Consider the following 26,216-nt stretch of genomic DNA (forward strand, 5'->3'; position numbering starts at 1 on the left):
ATCGTGGAACCATCTTTGTGTCCCGCTCTGGTGGGTAGAGATAGAAGATGTAGATAATTCAACTTGATAATTGACTGGGGAAGAGGGCTGAATTTCTCCTTGATTGGATGTTGTGTGAGTAGGAGATACTATTGTACCAAAACAAGGAATAGGCAAAACTTGTTCTATGGAGTTGGATTCATCCTGTTTTGAGAATAACAAGGTTTCTTCGAAGAAGGTAACATCAGCTAACATTTAGTATCTCCTGGTGGTTGGAGAGTAACATTTGTATCCCTTTTGAATGCGGGAATAACCAAGAAGCACACATTTGATAGCTCTTGCTGAGAGCTTGTCAAGCCTGGAGAAACATCATGACAAAACATGTACATCCAAAGACCTTAGGAGACACATGATACAAGGGCTCATTAGGAAAGTGGATTGAGTGGGGAATTTAATTTTCAAGAGATGAAGAAGGCATCCTATTTATTAAAAAACAGGCAGTGAGGACTGCATCACCCCTATGGTGAACAGGAACATTTGCACTAAGTAACAATGCTTGTGCAGTCTCAACTAGATGTCTGTTTTTCCATTCAATAATTCCATTTTGTTGTGGTGTGTGAGGACTTGTGGGCTGATGTAGGATTCCCTGAAAGGACAAAAAGGAGGAAAGTTTTGAAGAGAAATACTCCTTGGCATTGTCACTTCTAAGAATTTTAATAATCTTCCCAAATTGATTTTTAATTTCATTGAAAAAAGACATGAATTTAGACAAAAGTTCAGATCTATCTTTCATTAAATAAACTCGAGTACAGCGAGAGCATTCATCAATAAAGGTAACAAAATATCTAAAACTAAAAGATGTTACACGGCATGGTCCCCAAAATATCTAAATGAATGGTAGAAAAAGTCAAGTTACATCTTTTTTCAGTTTGCTTTCGAAAAGATGACCTAACATGTTTGCGTAATTGTCAAGATTCACAATCTAACATTTGTACCTTGCAGTGTTATCAAATAGCGGCCATGGCGGCGCCATAACGGAAAAACATGGTGGAAATTTGAAAAAACATCACCGAATAGCGGTGGCATGGCGGGTTGGGTATGGCGGCTGCCACAGCCATGGCGGCCATGACGGAATAGCGGGTTTTTTTTGGTTTTTTGCGTGGTAGGTGTTGGGCTGACCCGACCCAACCCTACCCGAAATTGAAGTGCAAAAGCGCAGCGGGAGGACGCACAACACAGAACACAACAGCACGATCTGCACGCATCACCCCGTACCCAGCAGCGACCAGCGGCGACGACCCCGCACACGACCACCACTCCGCAAAGGCGACGTAGTACACACATGACCCCGCATCCCGCACCCGCATGAACAGCGAACGTTGACGGCGCAGCTTCAGTGTGCGTTTTTGTTTTTTTGTTTTTTTTCTTTTATTTTGCTGTTTGACACCCGTTTTCTATGTCCTTTTTTTTTGTTTTTCTATTTGACACTTTTTTTTTATTTTTGACACCCATTTTTATTTTATTTTTCTATTTGACACTACGTTTTTTTTTCTGTCCAGTCCTCTTTTAAATGGAACTTTGCACTTTGCACTTTGCATTATGTTTTTATCCTTTTCTTATTTTGAACTCTTTAATGAGTTTATTTGGTGTTGGTACTTGGTTATTGTATGAACTCATGAAACTTTTTTAACTTTTTAGTTTATTTGAATGCAATCCATTGTTTTTTTCAATTTCAATGAGTTTATTTGGTGTTGGTACTTGGTTATTTATAATTATATATATGTATATTTTTTTTTGTCTGCCATGACATCCGCCATTTTCCGCTACACCGTCCGCCATATTTTTATGGCGGATTTTTGGCTTTCCGCCATGAACCGCCATCCGCCATTAACAACATTGGTACCTTGTTGAGATTTGGAACCATTATCTTCAACTTTGCTAGACTTGGGTGACCAAGACGATCATGCAAAAACTTTAGAGATGAAGAAGCAAATGGTAAAGGTCTCGTGATTCATGTCCTACGCCAATCAGCCGGCCTGTACCATGGTTCTGTATAACAAAGGAATCAACATCAAATTTTACTGAGCAATTTTAGGAATGAGTCAACTGACTTAAAAATTAGGTTATAAGGACCATTAAGAATATACAAGACAAAATTTAAATTCAACGAGGAAGAAAGAGGAGCTTGACCAATTCCTTGAGATGCAACTTTGGACCAATTAGCTAATGTAATGAGGTGAGAAGATAGAGGAAAACAAGCAATTATTACCAGAAATGTGATCAGAGGAACCCAACTCAACTATCCATGGACCTTGAACTTCCACAGATTGAGAAATGCATGCTGTTGAAACACTTGGTACTGAAGAGAGGATTGAGCTTGGCTGCTAGATTTCAGCCTCAGGTACTCCTGATATTCTTCATCAGAATTATTACAAGAATTGTGATTAGAGGCACCTGAATCAACTATCCATGGACCTTGACCTTCCATAGATTGAGAAAGACAGGCTGTTGAAACACTTGGCACTGAAGAGGATTGAGCTTGGCTGCTAGATTTCTGCCTTTTCAGATGTAGATACATTTGCTGCCTTATCAGGTCATAATATTTACTGAGCATGGTTTTCTTTTCCAAAATAAGAACACCACAGCTTACCATGACCACCTCTACCACCATGTCCTCCTCCTCTATTACCACAACCCCCTCTACCTATACCATGAGAGGCAACCATGGCTGAAGTCCCAACAGCTGCAGCTGCATTTTCACCTTTCACCAAAGTAGGAATGTGGAGAAGTCTAGTGACTAGGCTGTTCATTGAAGGATTTTGATCACCAGACAGAATTTGATCATGCACATGATCATAATCTGAACGTAAGCTCCGCAAGATCAAAACCAGAAACAATTTATCAAGCCTCTTCTTCATTTCCTCTGCAGAATCACATACAAGGAATACTTTCAATTCTTTGACTGCAGCTCTAGCTTTAGCCATGTGTGAAACCATATCATGATGGGTCTGTTGGAGACAAACAACCTTTTGGGTTGAATTAAACAGACATTGAATGTCATTAGCGAAGACATCCTGGGCATTCCTCCAAAAAGAAGAATAGGTCTTGAATAATGACCTTAGTATCTCTAGCAGCTCATGGTCTACAGATTGCCACAGAACAGTACATCTCTAGCAGTCAAGTTTCTGCCACTGAGCTCTATTCTCAACAGGAACTTCATTCACATCCTTCTCTAGATGGTCATAGTATCCTTGACCATGGAACCACAACTCAACTGAATCAGACCAAGACTGATAGTTTTTCCAGTTGAGTTTCTCAATTGTGATACTGGGAGTTGCAGAGAAGGGAGAAATAGGGCATGTAGATGCCATTTTCAGAGCACAAAGAGGTTACCAACCAGATCTGAAGCAAAAAGAAACCCAAGAATGACTGGATAAAATGTTCCCTTTTCTGAAGTGATAAGTGGAGCCAAACAGGGGCTGGAATGGGTCCACAATAGGTCGATCAAGACGATGGAGGCAGCGCTACGACTGTTTGGTGACAGGAAGGTGGTGCGTGAGATTTACGCGCCTGACAGAAATGCGAGCTGTAACGGCACGTGAGAGAGCATGAAAGGGCTTTTGCTCTCGAAACCACTTGGGTTGGGGTGCGCTCAACAATGCACACCTAACCCTGACTTCGCTGGAAAAATTTCTGGCAGTCAACGGTAGAGGAGAGTGGCGGACAGCGATGGGACTTCAGAGCGGGACTATTCCCGCTCTGATACCAAGTTAAAACTATGAACTCTATTTTGGAGAACTCAACTTATCTCACTCAGCTGAGACTATTGTATATATATTAAAGAAGAAACAAGTACATGACAAGATAGGGTGCAGACTGCAGCCCCTTGTACAGCAGAGAAAGAGTGCAAAATAAGAAAGATAATAAAACATATACAAAAAACACATAGTAATCTAACAGCCATTTTAGTGATTGTTTTGATACAACTCTTGAAGTGATTAGGTGAGGATTAAATCTGGACTTACAATTATTATTTTTGAGCCCAGATTATATGGCCCAACAAAAAGCTAATTTATGGTTTCAACAAATCTTTTCACTAATTATCCAAAATAAATATGGGATGAATATTCCCGTTTTTCAAGATATTAAATTAATTCTTGCAATTTTTTTCCTCAATATGTGTCACTGAACTTCAAAGTAATTTGAAGAATGTACAATAATCACCAGTAAGCAACACTTTGTATAGGACCCACAAAAAAACATTTTCATTTTGATTTGCATTATGTTTATTGTATCTTGATGATATTCTTAATTCTTCTACTCAAAATACTACTGAAATTTGATCAGTTTGTTACATATAATGGGGTTGACTTACTAAGAGAGAGTAGTGTTCATTATGAGGGTTGAGATGAGTAAATCTTGATCATTTGATCTTGTAAAAATGCTTCCTATCTGGAATGAAGTAATAACTTCCAAATTATTAGTTTGAGATTCAATTAAAATATACACCCCTTGTTTCTCTTGGATGCAACTGGCATACACATCCTGAAGCATTGATATCATAAAATAATGCATGCTTATATATAGCAGCATCCTAATACTTATTGACTCTTTCTTGATCTATCTCTTGGATTGAGTTTGATATGCACTTAAGCAAGTTTGTCAATTCACTTTTTCCAGAAAATGGTGATGATAATTTGCTCTTGGGGCTATGCATTGATAATGTTTCAATCTATCAAAAAGTTGGGGTTCAAATTGATGTGGAGGAAAGGACAGAGCTCTTACCACATTGTGTTCTTATATGCCTTACATTAGAGGGCAAACTCGTCATGTTCCATGTTGCTAGGTAAGTTTTTTGAAATTCACTTCTATTTCCATTAACAAGCTTCATTTGTTTGATTGCTTCAGATAAGAATATAAGTTGTGTTTTGGCAATATGGTGGTCTGAGATTTAATTTTCTCCACACGCTTTAAACTTTTCCATGTTCAAAAGTTGAATAGGTTTTATCTATAGCCTTGCAGGATGTAAAACTTCACCTGAGATTGATTCTGTTCTGCACAATGATGAAGATACTTCTGTAAACCTTCATGAGGATGAAGGTTGCACTCTTCCTCAGGGATTGCAGAAACAGGAATCAGATAAGGTGTTTTTGGTTCTTAATTTTAGGATATAAAAAGTAATAGGGTTATTCTATTTGTCTTCAGTTAATGACATTTCCAATAAAAACAAATTATGTGCAGACTTTTGAGGTTAGTGGGAATCTGACAGCCAAGCCCTCTGGTAATCCTCAACAAATAACACGTACTGACACTAACTACACAGAAGTGGAATTAGTGGGAAATTCAGAGAGTCTAAAGTCTAATGTACAGCAAGTTGTTCCTGATGTAGATGCAATCCAAAATACAGGTAATCAAAATCCATTTCTTCCAGGCGAACAGCAAAAAAACTTGGGACAAAAGACCGCAACACTTGGAACTAGCATTGGTTCTTTAATGGTAAACAGTCATTCTGTTTCTTCTGGGTTGTCAAGTTATAACAATTTACAATCAACTACTGAGAAGACTAGGGAGCTGTGGACTGCAAATAGTTCAAGGGACTCACAGAGAGCTTCTTTGCCGGGTGAAACATTTTCATTCCCAAAAAAGTATGATGTTTCTTCAATTTCAGCTTCAAGCTATGCTGATGGTGTTGGTTTTCAAAATAAAAAATATACCATGGGTGCTACAAATGTTCCTGGGAGCATGGGTGGAAAACCCATTCTTGTACAGGATGTGAATGACGTATCTCCAGCCATCGATTCTGCCAGTAGGCTAGTTCAGAGTGGGGGACAACTATCTACCTTAGTTGCTGGTAATATGCAACCAATCTTGAATAGCAGCTCACGTTTTTCATCTGATGGAAATATTGCAGCTGTAAAGTCATCTGCTCGGAAGTTCCTTCCTTCTAATGAGCAGCATGGTACTCCATCCAAGCTTGGGATATTCGGTTCTGATTTATCAAAGCAGTTTGGCAATGTACTATTTCTGGAAATCTTTCATAGTTTCAACATATAAATGGTAGATCTTGTGCCTGTTTGAGGGCATTTATGATGAGGATATATTAATTTCTTGTTTTATCTAGTCATTTGTCCTGATTTTCCTGTTATGCATTTCTCTTCTCTGCTACTAAATTCTGCAAGGAGTCCTGATTGTGCTGCCCTTTTTTGCCTTTCTCTCTGCTAGATTAATGAGATGACTAAAGAATTGGATCTACTTTTGAAATCAGTAGAAGAGACTGGTGGCTTTAGAGATGCTTGCACAAGGTCACTACGAAGTTCAATTGAAGCAGTGGAGCAAGGCATGGATGCTCTGTCTAAAAAATGCAAAATATTGACGGTGATGTTTCTTTATTCATTTTGACCCTTTCATTTTTTGTTAAAACTTTGGAGTTTTGGATAAATCTATTCCTTGTATAGGCTTGTTTGCCATTTTTCATGTAACTCGATTTATTTGTTTTTTTTTTTTTTATCAGCAAAACTAAATATATTATATATATATAAATGATCAAAAGTACCAGAGGTACTAGTACATAGGGATATACATCCTCATATCTAGACACCAAAATTGAGGTATTCTAGATATTAGGAGAACATGTGTTTTGTTCTAATTGTAACACCCATTACATAAGAAAACCTTGACTAATATTGCTTGCCCATTGGTTTAGATGGGTTGAGAAATGTTTCTCAAAATGTCTAAGCCAAGTCCAGGTCAAGAAAACAGCTTCATCAAACAATCTGTTAGCATCAAATTCTGCATTTGAAAACAGAATTCTGTTTCTTAATTTCCAAATGGCCCAAGTTACCGCCATCCACCAGTATCTCCATCTCTTAATCCTTAAACCTTCTACCTTGATGAAAATATGCTGTAGAAAATTTTGTTTAGGCCCAAGAGGAAAGGCACTTTGTAAATTCAACCAAGACATTGATTCCCACCAAATTGGTTGGATGAAGATGCAATGGAAGAATAAATGAGATGCCTCCTCTTCAGCTTCTCTGCAAAAAGGACAGCGTAAATCCTGAAGTTGCACCTGTCTCCTATGCAGATTCATCCTTGTTGGTAGTCTGTCCTTTATTAGCCGCCAAACAAAAACTGTTATTTTTCTAGGAATTTTAATCTTCCATAATTCCTTACACCATTCCTCTTGCTGACCTCCTGTAGAAGCTTCCAAAACTAGATTATAGGCGCTGCGTGTGGAATAATTCCTTGATTGATCACCTAACCATTCCCATTGATCTGATCCTTGCTGCTGAATGTGTATACCTTCGATATCCTTTAGGAAATTGATGGCTGACTCGATTTCATTTTCAAATTGCGATCTTCTCCACAGAAGCTGCCACTCCCAACCTGATTGCAGGTGCTGTCCCATCTGTCTAATGGTTTGGTTTTGCTGTGTAGCTATTTGATACAGTCTAGGATACCTCTCTGCTAAAGGTTGTTGTTGCTGATTCCATTTATCTTCCCAAAGCCTGACCTTATCCCATCCTACAATCTTCCACCTCATTTTGCTGTGAACTATGTCTCCATGATGAGCAGAATTGACAATTTGTTTTAAATCCTTCCACCACATAGATTGATGCCCAACCCTTCCTGCTTCATAGAGACTCCTCCATCCCCCATATTTTGACTCCAACACTCTGGACCATATTTCTCCCTTCTCTTGCATCAAATTCCATTCCCATTTGCCGAGTAAGGCAAGATTAAAGGTATCAATATCTTTAATCCCCAGCCCACCTTTTTCCTTTGGCATACATACTTGGTCCCATTTAATCCATGCAATTCTATTCTGCTCTAGTCCTCCACCCCACAAAAATCTACGTTGTATCTTTTTGAGCCTTTCCACCACTGTTTTTGGAATCCTGAAAAAAGACAAGAAATAAATTGGGATTGATGTTAGTGCAGCCTTAATTAATGTCACTCTCCCTCCCCATGAGATGTATCTTTGTTTCCATTTTGCCAATTTCCTCTCATATTTGTGGATAATGTTGTTCCACATTTGTGTTCGCCTCGGATTAGCCCCTATAGGTATGCCAAGATAAGTAAAAGGAATAGATAACAGGTTGCAGTTTAAATACTTAGCAGCATCACTCCTCCACTGATCTGAAACCCCGAAAGCTCCAAAGCAACTCTTAGCATAATTAATCTTTAGGCCTAAGATTAACTCAAAAGCCCTCAAAGTAGCCTTTAATGCTCTCACATTTTCCATAGTTGCTTCTCCAAAAAATATAGTGTCATCCGCGTACTGTAAAATACTTATGTCAACCTTTTTTGATCCCACTGGATAGCCTTTGTACATGTTTTCAGCTATTGCCTTTCTCAGCAGTCCAGATAAAGCTTCCACAACCACATTAAACAGGAAGGGTGCTAGCGGATCTCCCTATCTAATTCCTTTTTGAGGTATAACTCATTTGTGGGACTTCCATTCACCAAAACTGACATTGACATAGACTTGAGGCTTCCTTCAATCCATTTGATCCATCGGGAGCTGAAACCAAACCTTCTCAACATATACAACAAGAATTCCCAAGATACCGAATCATATGCCTTCTCAAAATCTATTTTGAAGATAAAGCAAGGCTTGTGGTTCTTTCTTGCTTCATCTATTATCTCATTAGTGATTAATACACTTTGCATCAAGTGTCTACCTTCAATGAAAGCAAATTGTGTTTCCTCAATTATTGCTGGCATCACTTTTCTGATTCTGTATGCAAGCAATTTCGCCACTATCTTGTACATGCACCCAATTAAGGAGATGGGTCTATATTCTCCCAAATGTTGTGGGTTTGAAATCTTGGGAATAAGAGCTATAAAAGAAGCATTACAACCTCGAGGGATAGCACCATTTAACATGAAACTCATAGATATATCGAAATATATCATGCTTTAAAGTATCCCAAAACTGCTTTATGAATCTGAAATTAATACCATCAGGACCTGGGCTCTTGTCATTGCCACATTCCCAAACAACATTCTGAATTTCAATCTCCTGAAAAGGGGCCACAAGCATGGAATTCTGCTGTTGGTCTATGGATTTGAAATTGATACCATCAATCTTAGATCTCTGAAAATCTGCTTCTTGGAGAAGAAGGTTCTGATTTCTTCCTTCACCTTATTAGGTTCATCTGTCCATTCACCTTCAATGAGTAGTCCTTTGATGCAATTTCTATTTCTATTTGCATTCACCCTGATATGGAAAAATCTAGTGTTGCAGTCTCCTTCCTTTAACCATCTTCATCTAGATTTCTGCCTTAGCAATGCTTCATGGGCCTGGGCAGCCCACCCACAAATCTTCCTGCAGTTTCTTTCTTGAAATTTCCAAATCAGTCATCTGTCTATGCACTGTGTCCTCCTCTAATTTATTAAGCTCCACTTCCAATTGCTGGACTTTTTTAAAGCTATCCCCATATTCTTCCTTGTTCCATATCTTTAATCTGCACTTCAACCTTTTGATTTTTTCTTTTAATACATATGCTCCCCATCCTGAAACTTGGGCAGAATTCCAGCATTGATTGACTACTTCTCTGAAAGACTTATCTGTTAGCCAGCAGTTTAATATCCTAAAAGGTTTAGGACCCCAATCCACATTGTTAGCTTTAATTAGAATAGGACAATGATCTGAAAAATTTCTTGATAAGGTAAACTGCACACTTTCTGGCCATGTGTCCCTCCATTCAGGGGATATTAATGCCCTGTCTAATCTGCTTTTAGATTCACCATTTGGCCTAAACTAAGTGTATTGTCTGCCCACAGTAGGAACCTCCAATACCTCCATATCTTCGATTCATTCATTGAATTCCGGCATACTATTGTCTCCAAGTAGCCTGTCAGTTTTTCCAATTCTTTCATTTGGGTTCCTTATGCAATTAAAGTCCCCAAGCACACACCATAATCTTACTTGGGATGCTTGTTTCATCTGTCTCACTGAATCCCCCAATATTCTCTTGTTATGTATATCATAAGGAGAATATATTGTCACAATGCATATTTTCAGGGCCTCTCTGATGCATACTCCTTCCAAGAAAATGAATCCATTTCCAATGACCTTATTTTGTAGCTTGAAAGCTGTTTCAGTCCACATGCATAAAATGCCACCAGCTGAATTGTTTGCAGGTTGCATCTCCCACATGACTTCATCACTACCCCATATAGCCTGACATAATGTCTTATCAATGCTGTCTTTCTTAGTCTCCTGCAGACATATCATTTGAATATTTTCTTTGTTGATTAATCTCCTTATGGCAGCCCATTTTAATCCCCTCCCCAGACCTCTAACATTATATGAGGCTATATTCATGGATCCATAACATTAGCTCCCAACCTCTCAGCTTCCAATCTGTCTCTGGTTTCCATACTGCTTAATTTTTGTAGAATTTTCCTGTGTTGGTCATCTTCTTTGTTTCCCGTTGTCACCCCCAATTGCTGGATCATTTTCCACATTTTAAAAGCTTCCTGGGTCTGTATAGAATCTTCATTTGCCTCCTGTTCTAAGTCTGTGTTGATATCTCTTGTTTCACTTCTGGAATTATTTCTGCTGCTATTTTGCTGTATGATATTTGGTTGCTTATGGCTTCCTTCCAAATGTATTTGCCCTTGTAGCCTTTGATGTCTCCTATGGGACCAACTTTCACGGGACTATACCTGCCAATTACATCCCATTGCTTTTTTATTATTGGAGGGGGTATGGCCCAAGTAACTTGGAGGTTCATTAAGTAATTCTGCTGGCTGGCCCAATTCAGGCCCACATTGTAAAGCCATATTCTGATGTTTAGATCTTTCTTCTCTGTCATGCGCCCCATTATTTACCCCACCCACAATCTGCTTACCCTTTGTTGGGCTGCCTTCAACTACATAGTCACGTGAAAGGGACTGACACTTCACACCACTGCTCTCCCCCTTCTCTCTCTGCCTACTTTCGTGAACAACACAGGCTTGCATCTGTTGACCGTTGAGGTAGCTTTCCATACATGGAAGTTTTGCTGCATGCATCTCGAAAGTTGCGTTGAACGTTGTCTCATCATTCAGACCAGTCATTACCCGCGGGGCTTCGTCATTATCCACGGGGTTTTCGGCCTACTTCCATCCATTGGTCAATCCGGTCATTGTAGTGTCTCCGACGCCGATGAGGCTCTATGGGGTGTTGGAGCGATGGTTCGATGGCGAGGCTCGCATAGGCTCTCGGTTGGTACCCTAAAAAATTGTGTCTTCTACGAATTCGTCTCCGGTGAAGCTATCAGCGGATTCCTGTTCGTCCGACGAATTGCTATAGCAACTTCCCTTACTGTGGTGTTCGCATCTCGTTGACCCGCACTCCTCAGCAACGTAAACTTTGAAGGTGTCGCCGTCGACGTGAACATCGATGACGTGCTTGATCATCGGCGGCCATGGGGTCCTTATGAGGACTCGTGCTCTATCCATTTGTCTTTTAGTTTCAACGATGTCCCAGACTATGTCTCCCATGGTTCCAACGATCTGCCTGATATGATTCTTGTCCCAGACTTGCAGTGGAATACCCCAACAGTGGATCCACACCATCCTGTTTCCGGTGCAGAGGTTTGACTTCCATTTCTCCAGTGAGTAGAAAGGAGAAATATTTCCATGCATTCCCCCATTCATGATTCGTTCAACCGCGCCTTCATTCATTCCAGTTAACAGAACTTGATCATCCCCCAAGTATCGCGGGGTTGAATCCAATCCTAGCTCCCATCTCAACTCCTCTTCCAACACTTCGAACCTGGCAGGGTTGGTCAGTCGTCCAACCCATGCATCTTCTAACCACTTAGTTTCTTCTTTCTTCACACTTAAGTGTACAGAGGAGGTGCTACTTTCGTGCCATGGAAAAGGTTGCTTTTGTTCGTGTTTTCATGGTTGGGTGTTATTTTTCTTCCTCACCGCATCCGCGTACGAGAGTGTTGTTCTCTGAGGTTGCTGCATGTTTCGTTGACCTCGTATGGGCATGTCTCCTCTGTCGGTCTTTAGCTGTCTACCCATGTTCTCATATGTTCGTCTCGCTCGATTATACTTGGGAACATTGACGAAGAGCTTCAGACCTCCAATGACACTATTATCTAGCTTCCATGCCATTTGTTGAACATCACTGACCCCTTTAAATCGAACAAAACCGTATCTTCTTCCATTGTAGTTCCTTCGATTGGGTATGAAGATTTCTCTTACATCACCCCATCGTTTGAAATGCTGCGAAAGATCCTTCTCTGTGATATCATCCGTAAACCTTGTGAAGTAAAATGAAGAGATATCTGAGTGATCTCTCCAGTTTACAGCAACTACACTCTGTTGTACTCTTCCTCTTGTCTCGACATACCTCTCATGGGGTTCGTTTCTGAGGCTCACACGATTTCTCACACCTCTCTTGGATCTACTCATCACTCGTACCCACCCAGTGTCTCTCTCCACACATTCCTCTCGTTCCTCTCTCTCTATTCTCGCTCTCTCCTCTCTCTCTCTCTCTCTCTCTCTCTCTCTCTCATCTCTCTACAGATTTTGTTCCATTTTACTCGATTTATTTGTTCTAGTAGTTGTTGAGATTCCAATGATATATTGATCATGTTTAATTTTTATTCATAATTTAGGTAATTAACATGTCTTTAAATAAGCCCCATGATGTCGTGCGACTCATGTAATTGACTTTGCCTAGTGGAATAAAGATTTTGGTGTTTAGGTGCTTAACGCAGATCATTCTATTCCTTGTAGACTTTTTTTTTTTTTGATCAGCAAAATAAATGTATTATATATATATATATATATATATATATATATATATAATTGAAACAGTACCAGTGGTACTAATACAAAAGGGATATACAGTCCTTATATCTAGACACCAGAGATGAATGGTATTCTAGATATTAGGAGAACATCTAGTTTGTTCTATTTGTATCACCCATTACATAAACAAAACCCTGTCTAATATTGCTTGACCATTGATTTAGATGGGTTGTGAAGTCTTTCTCAAAATGTCTAAGCCAAGTCCAGGTCAAGAAAATAGCTTCTTCAAACAATCAATTAGCATCGAATTCTGCATTTGAGAACAACATTCTGTTTCTGAGCTTCCAAATAGCCCATGTTACCGCCAACCACCAATACTTCCACTTCTTGCCCCTTATTCCTTCTGTCAGTATAAAGATATGCTGGAGAAAATGTTGTGTAGGGCTGAGGGGGAAAGCACATTTAATATTCAACCAAGACATCAATTCCCACCAAATTGGTTGGATCATAATGCAGTGGAAGAATAGATGAGATACCTCCTCCTCAGCACCTCTGCAGAAAGGGCAACGCATATCCTGAATCTGCATTTGTCTCCTGTGTAGATTCTTCTTTGTTGGTAATCTGTCCCTTAGCAGCTGCCAAGCAAAAACCACAATCTTACTAGGGATTTTTATCTTCCATAATTCCTTACACCATTCCTCTTGCTGACCTCCTGCAGTAGCCTCCCATATCAGATTATATGCACTGCGTGTCGAATAATTTCCTCACTGATCTCCTAGCCATTCCCACTCATCCGATCCTTGCTGCTGAATACCCATGCCTTCTATCTCCCTTAGGAAATTGATGGCTGACTCAATTTCATTATCGAACAGCGATCTTCTCCAAATGAATTGCCACTCCCACCCTAAATCTTTATGATGTCCCAGCTGTCTGATGGTTTGGTTCTGCTGTGATGATATTAGATACAGTCTAGGGTATCTCTCTGCTAATGATTCCTATTGCTGGCTCCACTTATCTTCCCAAAACCTAATCTTGTCCCCACCTACAACCTTCCACCTCATGTTGCTTTGAATGATGTCTCCCTGGTGTGAAATATTGAGTGTTTGTTTTAAATCCCTCCACCACACCACAGATTGCTGTGCTGCCCTCCTTGGTTCATGAAAGCTCCTCCACCCTCCATATTTAGACTCCAAAACTCTGGTCCATATCTCCCCCTTTTCTTGCATTAGGTTCCACTTCCACTTGCCAAGCAATGCAAGGTTAAAGGTGTCAATATCCTTAATCCCCAGACCTCCTTTTTCTTTTGGCAAGCAAACTTGCTCCCATTTAATCCATGCGATCTTTTTATGATCTAATCCGCCACCCACAAAAATCTGCGTTGTATCCTTTTTAACTTTTCCACCACTGATTTTGGAATCTTGAAAATAGACAAGAAATAAATTGGGATTGATGTTAGTGCAGCCTGAATTAATGTCACTCTCCCCCCCCCCCCCCATGATATATATCTTTGCTTCCATTTTGCCAATTTCCTCTCATATTTGTGGATAATGGTATCCCACATTTGTTTTTGCCTCGGATTGGCCCCTGCCGAGATACACAAAAGGAATAGTTAGCAGACTGCAGTTCAAATATTTAGCCGCATCATGCTTCCATTGATCAAATACCCCAAATGCTCCGAAACAACTCTTTGCATAATTGATTTTTAGGCCTGAGATTAACTCAAAAGCCCTCAGGGTAGCCTTTAGAGCTTTCACATTACCCATACTTGCTTCTCCAAAGAATATGGTGTCGTCCGCATACTGTAAAATGCTTATGCTAACATTTTTGGACCCCACTGAATATCCTTTGTACAGATTTTCTGCCATTGCCCTCCTCATCAACCCTGATAAAGCTTCCGCTACCACATTAAACAGAAAGGGTGCTAGCGGATCCCCTTGCCTAATTCCCCTTTGAGGAAGGAACTCATCTGTGGGACTTCCATTCACCAAAACTGACATTGAGACAGATTTGATGCATCCTTCAATCCATTTGATCCACTGTGAGTTAAATCCTAACCTCCTTAACATATACAACAAGAATTCCCAAGATACCGAATCATATGCCTTCATTTCTAAAGTGAAGTCTTGTCTGGACTGCAGTAGTACCAAATAGGATTCATACAAATGGTTTGCTGCATTTATCAAAACCTAAAACTAAAATAGACATTTCCCCAATATTTGTGTTATGTGTACAAACAACTCAATCAATTCTGCACATGTTTTCTGATTGTTCAATTGCTAAATCTTTGTCAAATAGACTATTTAGTGTTTGTGGGGGAAGACTGGGTTTTTCTGAATTCTCTAGAGATCTTCAATGATAAGGTTTAGAGGGCTTGAAAGAAGAAAAGGGTCAAGGTTTTTGAAACTGTTTGCTGTTTGCTATTCTGTGGTGTTCATGTTGGAGAAGGATCCTTAAATATCTCAAGGTGTTCTGATGTCTTCAGTATTTTGGAATTGGATAAGATTCTTGCTTCTCTTTGGTGCTCAGCTCATGGTATTTTAAGGGAGTTTCTATTTTTTATCTGTAGAGTGAATGTGTTGCCAATGTCCATTGTTATTTTTTGAGTTTTTTTGTTTCTGTAATTTCCTTTAAATTAGTTTCTGGTGAAAGAAATTTTGTCCCCCTGTCTGTTGTATTTCTTTCTTACTGAATTCCTTTTCCTATAAAAAGAGATTTATTTTAGTATTTTAATGACAATTTTTTAGTTATCATAAGACGTTCTCAATTCTCATTATAAAAGTTTTGTTATATAGGCTTTGGTGAATTTGCTCATGCACCTGTCAATTGGTGATGGAATTGTTTTATCATGTAATGAAAATAATGAATTTTTATTGATGAACCCTAAATCCCTAATTGATGTGCCAATGTGGTAGCAGCCTTAGGCTAGGGTTAGAAGATGCAAAATATTGATTTCAGTGAATATTCAGAAGATCAAGACTCTCCCCACTCTGTAATAGTGTAGTCCTTTCTCAATGATTTTTCTCCCAACCTCCCCTCTTTATTTAGGCAATAATAATGTGTTACTTCTTCTACTCCTATAAAACTGCTAATGGGTATCTATTATTTGGAGTGCGATTTGGTGACCTATGTCTTGTCCTTTTTTGTATTTTTGGAACTTTGATTTAGTTGGTTGATTCCTTGGAATTTTTTCCATATTATTTTCTGGAAAAGATGTTGCTTTGCTATACTAGCAAAGACTACCACTTGGGGCTTAAGCCCCTATATTCCACCAAAAAAAAAAAGCAAACACTACCACTTACTGCTAAAAATCAGGCTAAAATATATATTTGCCTATGCTATGTAGCGGTGATATCTTGATGTAAGCTAGATATTGATACGTAAGCTCCTCAGATGTTCCCAGACTTATTTTCTTGTTTTCCATTTCGGTCCTTCCCTTAGACATACAATTTATTACCAGGAGGACTAATGAGGTATTTCAACATCTTTCTGAGCCATTCTATTGTTTTAACGTTTTCTTGTTTACTTGCATGGTGTATTTGTTTATCTAGAGTGTACTGGAATTTTCATAGTTTGCAACTGATTTATGTTTATGCCTTTTACTTGTGTGTTGTTATTCAGAGTTTATTTTGATGTCATTATTTTCATTTGGTAGTGTCTTAACTGTGTTTAGGGTTTGGGGGGATCAAGTTACTCCAAAAGTAACTTTGAAAGAGTTACTCTCCATCCCCACCCTTCATTTTCTTTTAATCTGATGGATAAATATGAGTTACTTCTTTGAACCATTAGATTAAAAGAAAGTGAAGGATGAAGATGAGGAATAACTCATTTAAAGTTACTCTTGGAGTAACTTGATCCCTCGCACATGCACACACATATTTATGGAGCTTAATGTCTATGCACTGACGGTGTAAAATAATTTTATACTGTCATCCAATCACATATCGTCCTTTGAATTACTTTAAGATAATTATTTTAAAAGTTAACAAACTTATCATACATTGAGTTGTGATTGTATGACACTGTAAAATTTTTTACTTTTTACACTGTTAGTGAATAAGCCTTTTTCTCTTATATATATAATACTAATTATACTAATATTCAAATTTTGGCCCCTTAACCTTTCAGTGCCAAGTGGATGAACATCATGAGGAAGTTCATTATCTTCTTAACAAGACAATACGTGGTAACCTTTATCTATCTATGAAATTCATTTTCATGGAGTTGTTAACAAATGAGATTATGTGGCGGCATCAATCCAGTAATATTAGTGTATCTATATTTTCATAAAAATGAAAATATTTTGAAAAAAAATTGTGAATGATTTCTCTTGAATTTTTTGTTTGGTCAGCATTTTTCACTGGCATACCAGGTAAAATATCAAATATAATATACTTTCCAATTAGATTATACTTTTGGCCCATGAAAAATACATTAGTTTTTCACCAGGTTCCTGGAAATCAATCATTACTTTCTGTTGGGTCGTTAAAAGTTTTCCATCCAGTCTTTGAAGGAAGTTGGCAGCCATATTATCTAAAGCTTTACGCCTCGTCAAAAGAGTTGCTACCACAGTACCACATCCACATTTTCAATTATGGACTTGATGGTTCTGTCTGATGTGCACTCGATTGTAAAATAACACAATAAAGTTTTGATGTTAAAACTCATTTTACCGGGGCTCAAACTGTGCTTGAACCTCATTTTATCTTTTGTGGAAAGTAAAACAATAATTCTTTTGTTAGAAAAATTACATTATGTCCTGAATCCGTGGCATCCCAGTTTTCTTGTTTCATGCATTCTTTCCTTTTCTGGTCAATGGCAGATCCACTTTTCTCTGTTTGACCTAAATGGTTCTCTGTTTGGATTACAGCTATGGCAAGAAAAATATACATGGAAGGCATATATAAGCAAGCTTCTGATAGCCGATATTGGGACCTATGGAACAGGCAAAAGTTGAATTCAGAACTTGAGCTAAAGCGACAGCATATATTGAGTCTGAATCAGGTATTATGGGTTATAATTTGCCAACAAAGGATTTCTATGGCCTAGGTTTTAACAAGTTATCTCAATTCTTATTCCAGGACTTAACCTATCAGTTAATTGAATTGGAGAGGCATTTCAATGCCCTTGAACTAAATAAATTCAGTCAATATGGTGGTCGGTGCATAGGTCATGGACCTTCCCAAAATAGATATGGACCTTCAAGGTACAGTAACTTGTAAATTTTATATTGTACTATACACTTAACATGTTCATGCAATTTCATTGGTAGAGATGTGGTTGGTTTTCATCTAGATCAATTGTCTTGTTGCCATTAGGTAATCTGTAGTATAGATCATTTACATTAATAGGAATTAGACAGAGATATTAAGTTGCTTCATGCATCACAACCATTTTTCTTTCTTTTACAATTCTCTTGATATTTTTTTATTTTATCATCTTCATTTCATCTATTTCCGTCTTACAATTTGAATGTAAATAAATTGAAATAGAGTAGTCACACATCTTGCAACTGAAACAAAGATGTACAGTGTTGTTCAACTAATGGTTGTTTCACAGGAATCTCTTTTCAACCTGTATAGAAATTGTGCAATTATGCTGCCTTTTTGCATTGTTACATGATGTTCTTTGTTTTCTTTGTTCCCTCATTTATTTAAATAAATTTTATGTTTGTTAAAACTTAGAAGAAAAACTCCCTTATGAGGGGTGAACCCACATGCACAACAACGGACGTAGAAAACACTGCTAAAAGGATGGCATGACAGAGGGCTAGGGAGGAAACATAGTTAATTAGTGTTATTAAATTGCGGTCATGAAAGAACGGCGTGGTGGGAAATGCCAAAAAATGCCATTAGATTAGCATCTTGTTATTGATTGCTTCTTGGCAGGTTCATGCTTCAAATGTGGACTACCTTTTTCTAGTATTATTTTAAAGATCTTACAAAAGCTTTTTTGAAAAAGTAAACCATTGTTTGTGCCTTTTTTAATCTGAAATACCTGCACTGTTAATCTACTTGCCTCCCTTTTTGTATTTGCCTTGTCTAGCACACTCAAGTAGCTTCACGTCTCTCCCTCTGTTTATTTGTGTATCACCCAACTACACCACACAAATTAGGCACCATTACCAAGAAGCTACAAAATCCACCTGAAACCATAAGAGACCCACACCATAATCCATGTTTGCATTTAGATTTTCTGTGATTTTGTGCATATGGCTTATCTAGTAGTGTTCCTCTTGTGGATTTAGAGACATTGAAGGGTGTTGTATTACATTGATAACAGATTTTCATTTCTGGTTGGTTTTTCTTTGGTTGGTGGAGTATTTTGTCTAGGTGGGTATTCACTTCTAGCTTTTCAAAAACTTCTGTTTAGCTAAACCATAGTTTCTCCCCCTTTGCAGACACACCCTGTCATTGCATAGCTTACATAATTCAGTCAGTTCACAACTTGTAGCTGCAGAGAATCTCTCTGAGTGCCTTTCAAAACAAATGGAAGCATTGAGTTTAAAGTCTCAAACTGAGGAAAGAAAGAATGTGAAGGAGCTATTTGAAACAATAGGAATTCCATATGAAGCAGCTTTTGGCTCTCCAGACATGAAAGGTTTTATGAAGACTCCTCCCAGTAAGAAGAGCTTATTTTCTGATTTGACTGCTAATAAAGATCAATCTAGGAGAAATCAAGCCAGTGCAATGAAGAGTTTTGAACCAGAAACGGCTAGGAGGAGGAGAGACTCACTTGACCAGGTATTACTGTGTTTGCTTATGGGTTACATCAGTTTTGCTCATACAAATATGCCAAAGAATTGAGCAGACAGATTGGTTTGTACTGTTCAGTTGGTTGCTTGAACAAAGATTGTGTTAATGTATTTCTATTTTTCATCTGCTACTGTTGAATATCATAAACCAATGGAATCTTGAGTTTGATTATAATTATGCTGTCAAGATTTCTGCTAGTACATGTGCTTTTTGTGTGTACATTTTTATGAATTGAAATAGTTATCTATCTACTAATTTAAAGGTGAGTGCTTGACATATTTGTACAAGTAACAGAATAATAATGCTGCTAAGAGAAAATAGTGGTGGGAAAAAGTAACAGAATGTAAACATTGGCAGTGACATGATGCAGAGGAGAATTCTGTAGTGATTGGAAAGAGAAAAGGAAACAAGAATAAGGAGAAGGTGGGGAAAGTGGAGAGGCAATAAAAGAATTAGAGTGAATTGGTGTTTCTGGCCAAGGAGGCCAGAGTATCTGTATCAGCTTTGATTGTTATCTCTCATCACTGTTTTCTACATTCTTGTGTTTGTAACTGGTTTTCTGGTTGTTGAGCAGTACTTTTTCCATGCAATTGTTTGGTGCATTTGGTTGGGAATGCATGCTAGAATTTTTACGAGTCAAGTGTTGTTTCTAGTTCATTTGGGATTGAATAGTTCATGTTGCTTCTTTGTGTTGTTCTGCTAATGGTCCTCTTATGGGGTGTCTTTGATAGATGTACAAAGGGATTAGTGTGCCATGTTACATATATCATGTTTAGCTTTTTGCTTTTTTCCTTTGATTCTTGGTTTAGCTTTTGAGGATTTCTTACCCTCGTGCATTTTCATATCTCCTTTCTTAAAAAATCTGTGTTTATAAATGAAAAATTGAATACAAAAAATCCTAATTTCCCTAATTTATTTACATAAAACAAAGAGTTTAATGCCTATGCGCTGATGGTATAAAACAGTTTTACACTGTCATTCAATCACAAATTACTGTTTCAATTACTTTAAGATAATTATTTTAAAAGTAAAAAAACTTATCATACATGGTGGATTGTGATTGGATGACTGTGTAAAACTTTTTACACTATCAGTGTCTAACTCTTTCTCTAAAACGAATCTAGACCTAACTAATTAGTTCAATACAATTGGGCAGTAAACTAAACTAGATTAATTACATATCCGAATCCAACACTTCCTTGCCTCTTTTAAAATTTCTTTTTAACACCAAAAAGGGTTATGATGTAAAATAAAATTAAGTTCATTTGTAAGATATAATAAAAGAATAAAATGTAAATAAAGAAAATCTTGACACTATTGCCAAAAGTAGCGTTTAGTTTAATAACTGCCATTTCTTTCCAAAACAACTAAAACCTATGTCTACTTATCCTAGTTGGCTTAAGCCAGGTCATGAATCCCACTTCTAGTTGAAAAGATTAAGTGTGATCCTAATGATTCCACCAAATTAGTAAATTACTAGATGAGAGATAATTATAAGGAAATGGAGCAATGGTCAATGAACTGCTTCCTCTAGATTGATAACCAGAAGTCAACGGCGTCTCTACCCTCAAGTAGTGTTTTTTTTTCCTCACTATTACTTTCCAAACTTCTCAAACACAAAACAGATTATGAAACTCAGGTGCATAACTGCATTGATTAAAAGAATGTATCTAATCTGTATTACCAACATACCAAAATTAAATTAAAGATATCATTCTACCTTACTGAGGCATGTTCGTTGCTCAATACTATTTTGACTTCTATACAGTAAAGGTTAATTTGGGGCTTCCATGGATAATTAATTGAACACCAGAAACCTTTGATGTGAAAAAGATTTTTCTTGATTTTAGTGGTGGAAGAGGATGGATCTGTATAAATTATCTAGGCATGGTTTTTGAAAGAATCTTTAGTCTCGTGTATGTATGGTTCTTATATATTGCTTCCATTAATGATTATGACTTGTGACATTTACCAACTTTGACGCAGAGTTGGACCTGTTTTGAACCTCCTAAGACCATCGTTAAAAGGATGTTACTGCAAGAACTTCAGCAAGTGAATAGGAATGAATCATTATTTTCAATGAATAAAGATAAAAAGGTTTCCACATTGGAAGAATCTTCTCCTCGTCATATAGATGCCAGAATTCCTTCAATTGTCTTCCCTGCTTCTAATATTAAAGGCAAGCTGCTATCAATTGTTGACCTGGTTTATAACTTATGGTTTACCATTTCTGACACTTCTCTTTATGAATATACTTGCAGCAAGCATTCTGGATTCTCATCTTGAACTTGAAGAGGTGTCAGAACACTCAAAGGCATTTATGCCTGCTGACAGCCTCCGAGCACCCACTCATGTTTTGGAGTCTAAGTCTAGTGTTTTGCAAAAAAACAATATTTTAACTATTCCCTCACAGCCTGCATTCCATTTGTCACCTACAATGGTGCGTGGTCATTCCACAGAAACTAAAGATTTGGCTGCTGAAAAGTCTACTGTTCAAAAGTTTGATTTAATCTCTAATAGTGAAAATAAGCCTACTCTGCTTTGGAAATTGCCTCAAAACCCCTCAATCCCTACCTATTCAACCACAGAAACACCTTCAATGAAGATTAAATCCAGTGAAATGCCCTTTCCAAATAGTAAAATGACTATGGCTTCAAGTTCCACAACCGGAGACAAACTTTCTAGTTCATTTACTCCTGAGTCTTGGGGAAAAGACTTCCCATCCTCTGGGTCACATTTATCCACTATTTCTGCACCCTCAACCTTCCTTGGAAAAGTTACCGAGTTCCATGTTGATAAAAGCTTGCCCAAAGAAAATATTCCTGCGGTGCCCACATTTGGTGGTTCATTTAAATCTCTATCATTCCCAACTATTAAAACATCACCCTCTCCATCGTCATCATCTGTCTCATCTGCAGCAGTGTCAGTGGCATCAAGCAGTTTGACTAGTTCAAACACCAGTACAGATTCTAATCGTGTCATGTCATCATCTTCAACATCAGCTTTTCTTCACTTATCTAATCAAGCACCTAAAGACACAGTGCCATCATTACCTAACCCACCTGGCTTGAAGTTAACCTTAGAGTCACTTAAGTCAGAGATTCCACCAGCTGCTGCACTTAAATCAGATATGCAACCAGCTGCTGTGTCTAATTCAAAGACTGTTTTAGATGCTTCTGCAGAGGTAGTCACTCGGCCAAATGAACCTTTAAATGGTGCATCTGAATTGAAGCTTGGACCCTCAAGAAATTACAGTCCTACTATTGAACAACCTTTCAACAATACAACAAGTTCTGATCTCAATGTTGTCTCAGTTTCTCAAGCAGCACAGCCTTCTGATGCTTCTTTGCAGCTTTCAACTTCTTTCCTTTCTTCTGCTAGTGTTTCAAACGGGAAAAATGAGGGTTTGGATTTTGGAATCTCACATGAGGATGAGATGGAGGAAGAAGCTCCTGAGACAAGTAACAACACAACTGAACTTAGTTTGGGAAGCTTTGGCGGGTTTGGGATTAGCTCAAGCCCCAACCCATCAATGCCTAAGACAAATCCTTTTGGGGGTTCATTTAATAATGTAGGAACAAGTTTATCAAGCTCTACAGTTACATTCTCTGTTCCTAGTGGAGAGTTGTTTAAACCAGCATCTTTTAATTTCTCAAGCCCCCAGTCATCTTCACCAACCCAGACAACAAATTCAGGTGCATTCTCTGGTGGCTTCAATGCTGTGGCAGCTGTTCCCGCACAAGCTCCAGGTGGGTTTGGGCAGCCAGCACAAATTGGATCAGGGCAACAGGTTCTTGGGTCAGTTCTCGGTGGTTTTGGACAATCAAGACAGCTTGGTAGTGGTTTTGCTGCTCCCAGTGGTTTCGGTGGTGGATTTGCTGGCAGTAGTTCTCCTAGTGGCTTTTCAAATACTGCAATTGGTGGAGGGTTTGCTGGCATTGCGTCTACAGGTCGAGGCTTTGGTAGTGTTGCATCCACCGGTAGTGGTGGATTTTCTGGAATTGCTTCTGGGGGTGGATTTGGTGGTGGTGCAGCCCCTGGCGGTGGTTTTGGTGGGGCGGCTGCCCCTGGCAGTGGTTTTGGTGCTGCTGCCGCCCCTGGTGGTGGTTTTGGTGCTGCTGCCACCCCTGGTGGTGGTTTTGCTGGTGCTGCTGCCCCTGGTGTTGGTTTTGGTGCTGCTTCTTCTACTGGTGGATTTGCAGGAGCTGGTTCAGGTGGTGGTTTTGGAGCATTTAGCAGCCAAGGAAGTGGTGGTTTTGGTGCTTTTGGTTCAGGTGGAGGCAGTAAACCACCTGAGCTGTTCACACAGATGAGAAAGTAGTACAGTTAAAATGATTGGAAAGCTCAAGTTGAGTTTATATTGTGAAACTCCACAAAGAAATTACGCACGTACTACGACTACTATATCTTGAACAATTGTGTTCTAGCTTTTTGCCGAGAAATGAATGAAATTTATAGTCATGGTTATGTTGAAATGATCACTAAAAAGGAAACTTGTTTTAAAATGTTTGGAATTGACAAATATCTGTTGGAAGTAGGGAACCACCTCAAGTTAAGTGGTTAATTCATACATAATAGTTTTTTCATATTTCCATAGGAAGATTTATTACATATCATGTTTGATTGACTGAAAAGAAAATAGAGAAGGAAAAATATGAGTAATATGTTTTTGTATGCTCTCTTATTTGATTTGAAAAAAAGAGAGAAATAAAAAGTAGAGAGAATTGACATTTAGAAATATAAGTTTGGATTTTGTTCCTACAATTTTTTTTGTCTAATTTCCGTCTTTGTAAAATTATAATGTTTTACTTTTTGATCTCGAGTTAGGTTGAAATGAATTCGAACCTATGTGTTTCATGCATGTTCACAAAAAAATGGACACATTTTTTTTTTCTTCTTTTCCATCCTCTTTCTCCAATCGCAACCATTCATGTCCTCCCTCTTGTCCCCAATCACAAATCATTCTCTATGTCGTTGCCCTGCTTCCTCGGCCATGCTTTCACCATTGTCGTCGCAGAGAGCTAGTTAGGAGGTGAAGAGAGACCCACCTCACCACCACCACACCCCACCAGCATGTGTGTGCATTGCCCTTTGTGTTGTCATCATTCACCTCTGACACCACCACACCAACCAGATCAGCTCCATAAAACTATCACGTCCATCCAAATTCGAACCCAAACGCCTAAATCCAACATCCTCACATCATGATTTCTCGTGGTTGGATATGAACTATGCATGTTGCTCTTGCTTGAATGAGAAGCTTGAGGTTTGAATCGTGCCTGGATAGATTAGAACTATAGCTTCATTTTTTTTTCCAACTTGTGGATTTTAACTTTTAGAAATTGGATTTTAAAATTTTAAAAAAATACCTTGTAGGTTTAGATAGGTTCCAAAATATCTAAACCTTGCTTTGAGCCCAAAAGTAGCACATTATAATTTTATAGGGACAAAACTAGACGGAAATTTTTGCAGGACTAAATTCGAACTTTGGTAATTTTCAATGACAAAAAATATATTTTAGCCAAAAATTTAAAGAAGTGTTACCCATCACATTGAAATTAATCTAAAATGAGCTAAGTATGATTTTTGTTATTTTGGTATTGATTGCTAATGGCAAAATATGATAACATTTTTCAGGCTTAAATAAATATATTTTCCATTCTTGTAATTTAGTGTTTTTGTTTTTCAGCCTTACAATTTTTTGTTGCTTTAGTCTCTGTGAATTCTATTTGTTTTGCTTTTTATCCTTGACGTCGATATTTGCTATAAAAAAATGTTGACATGACAAATGGAATAATGATATCATCATGTCATGTCATCACTTGATGATGTCATCTTGTCACATCAATACAACACGGCATGTCATTATTAATTTGTAAGGATTAAAATCAAAACAAACATAATTGACCAAAACAAAAACAAAATGAATGAGATATTTGCAAGGATGAAAAATTAATTTCAAATTAAATATTAAAATAGAGCCTCAAATTAAATATTAAAACTCGTACATTTAATAATGTGATACACTTAACACCAACAAGATTTTGTAAATTGCTACTCTGAAAAATGACTCCTCACAATCATAATAGTCATCGCCGCCATTACTACATTGTCGTTATGGCCACCATCATCGCTACTATTGTTATTGTCACCTTCATAGTTCCCATCACTACCACTATTAATATCTCTTCCAACACAATCATTATTGTCATTGCCACCACCAGTAGCATCAATGTTTTGGCCACTACCACTGATGTAATCTTACCCCGCAAGGGTATTGGATAGAAGACTCCAAGAAGATTGACCCAGAGATGCAAGAGAAGGCCCTAGGGTTCTCATGAGCCTCAGGATAGATTTTGAGCCCATTGACTAAGTATGAACCTGCTTATCTTTGTACATATTAAATTAAGGTTTCATTATTTTTGGGTTTTATATTTAGGGCTCCATAATATAGGTAATGTACCCTAGAAATGTAGGATTTTTCAGCCCTTGTATTTTAGGGCACCTAGACTAATTTTTGTATTAGGGGTAATTTTGTAATTTCACATGCATTAAGTGAATATTTGATGTGTGTGATTGAAAATAAATTTAATTGAATCGGGAGAAGCTCAATCCAATTAAATTTTAGAGGGGGAGGTGAGCATTTTCTTGCTACATCCCATTGCCACATTATATAGTCACACTTTGTGCATGTCCTTCATGCTTTACATGTCTCATGACACCTAA

At 38.1% G+C, this 26,216-nt stretch overlaps 1 protein-coding gene across 1 annotated transcript in view; it reads left to right on the forward strand.

Annotated features, from left to right (window-relative positions):
• LOC100806517 (nuclear pore complex protein NUP214) overlaps positions 1-23,951 on the forward strand; it is a 46,476-nt gene extending 22,525 nt beyond the window's left edge. Inside the window, exons 8-17 of the mRNA XM_003525986.5 lie at positions 4,660-4,825; positions 4,994-5,123; positions 5,221-5,994; positions 6,202-6,354; positions 16,864-16,921; positions 17,606-17,739; positions 17,817-17,941; positions 19,136-19,478; positions 21,477-21,669; positions 21,752-23,951. Of these exons, the coding sequence (XP_003526034.2) occupies positions 4,660-4,825; positions 4,994-5,123; positions 5,221-5,994; positions 6,202-6,354; positions 16,864-16,921; positions 17,606-17,739; positions 17,817-17,941; positions 19,136-19,478; positions 21,477-21,669; positions 21,752-23,811 (4,136 nt within the window). The 3' untranslated portion in view covers positions 23,812-23,951. The remainder of the gene's footprint in view (positions 1-4,659; positions 4,826-4,993; positions 5,124-5,220; positions 5,995-6,201; positions 6,355-16,863; positions 16,922-17,605; positions 17,740-17,816; positions 17,942-19,135; positions 19,479-21,476; positions 21,670-21,751) is intronic.
• The last annotated feature ends 2,265 nt before the right edge of the window (positions 23,952-26,216 follow it).

The sequence above is a fragment of the Glycine max genome, chromosome 6 (genome assembly GCF_000004515.6).
Source record: "Glycine max cultivar Williams 82 chromosome 6, Glycine_max_v4.0, whole genome shotgun sequence".
NCBI lineage: Eukaryota > Viridiplantae > Streptophyta > Magnoliopsida > Fabales > Fabaceae > Glycine > Glycine max.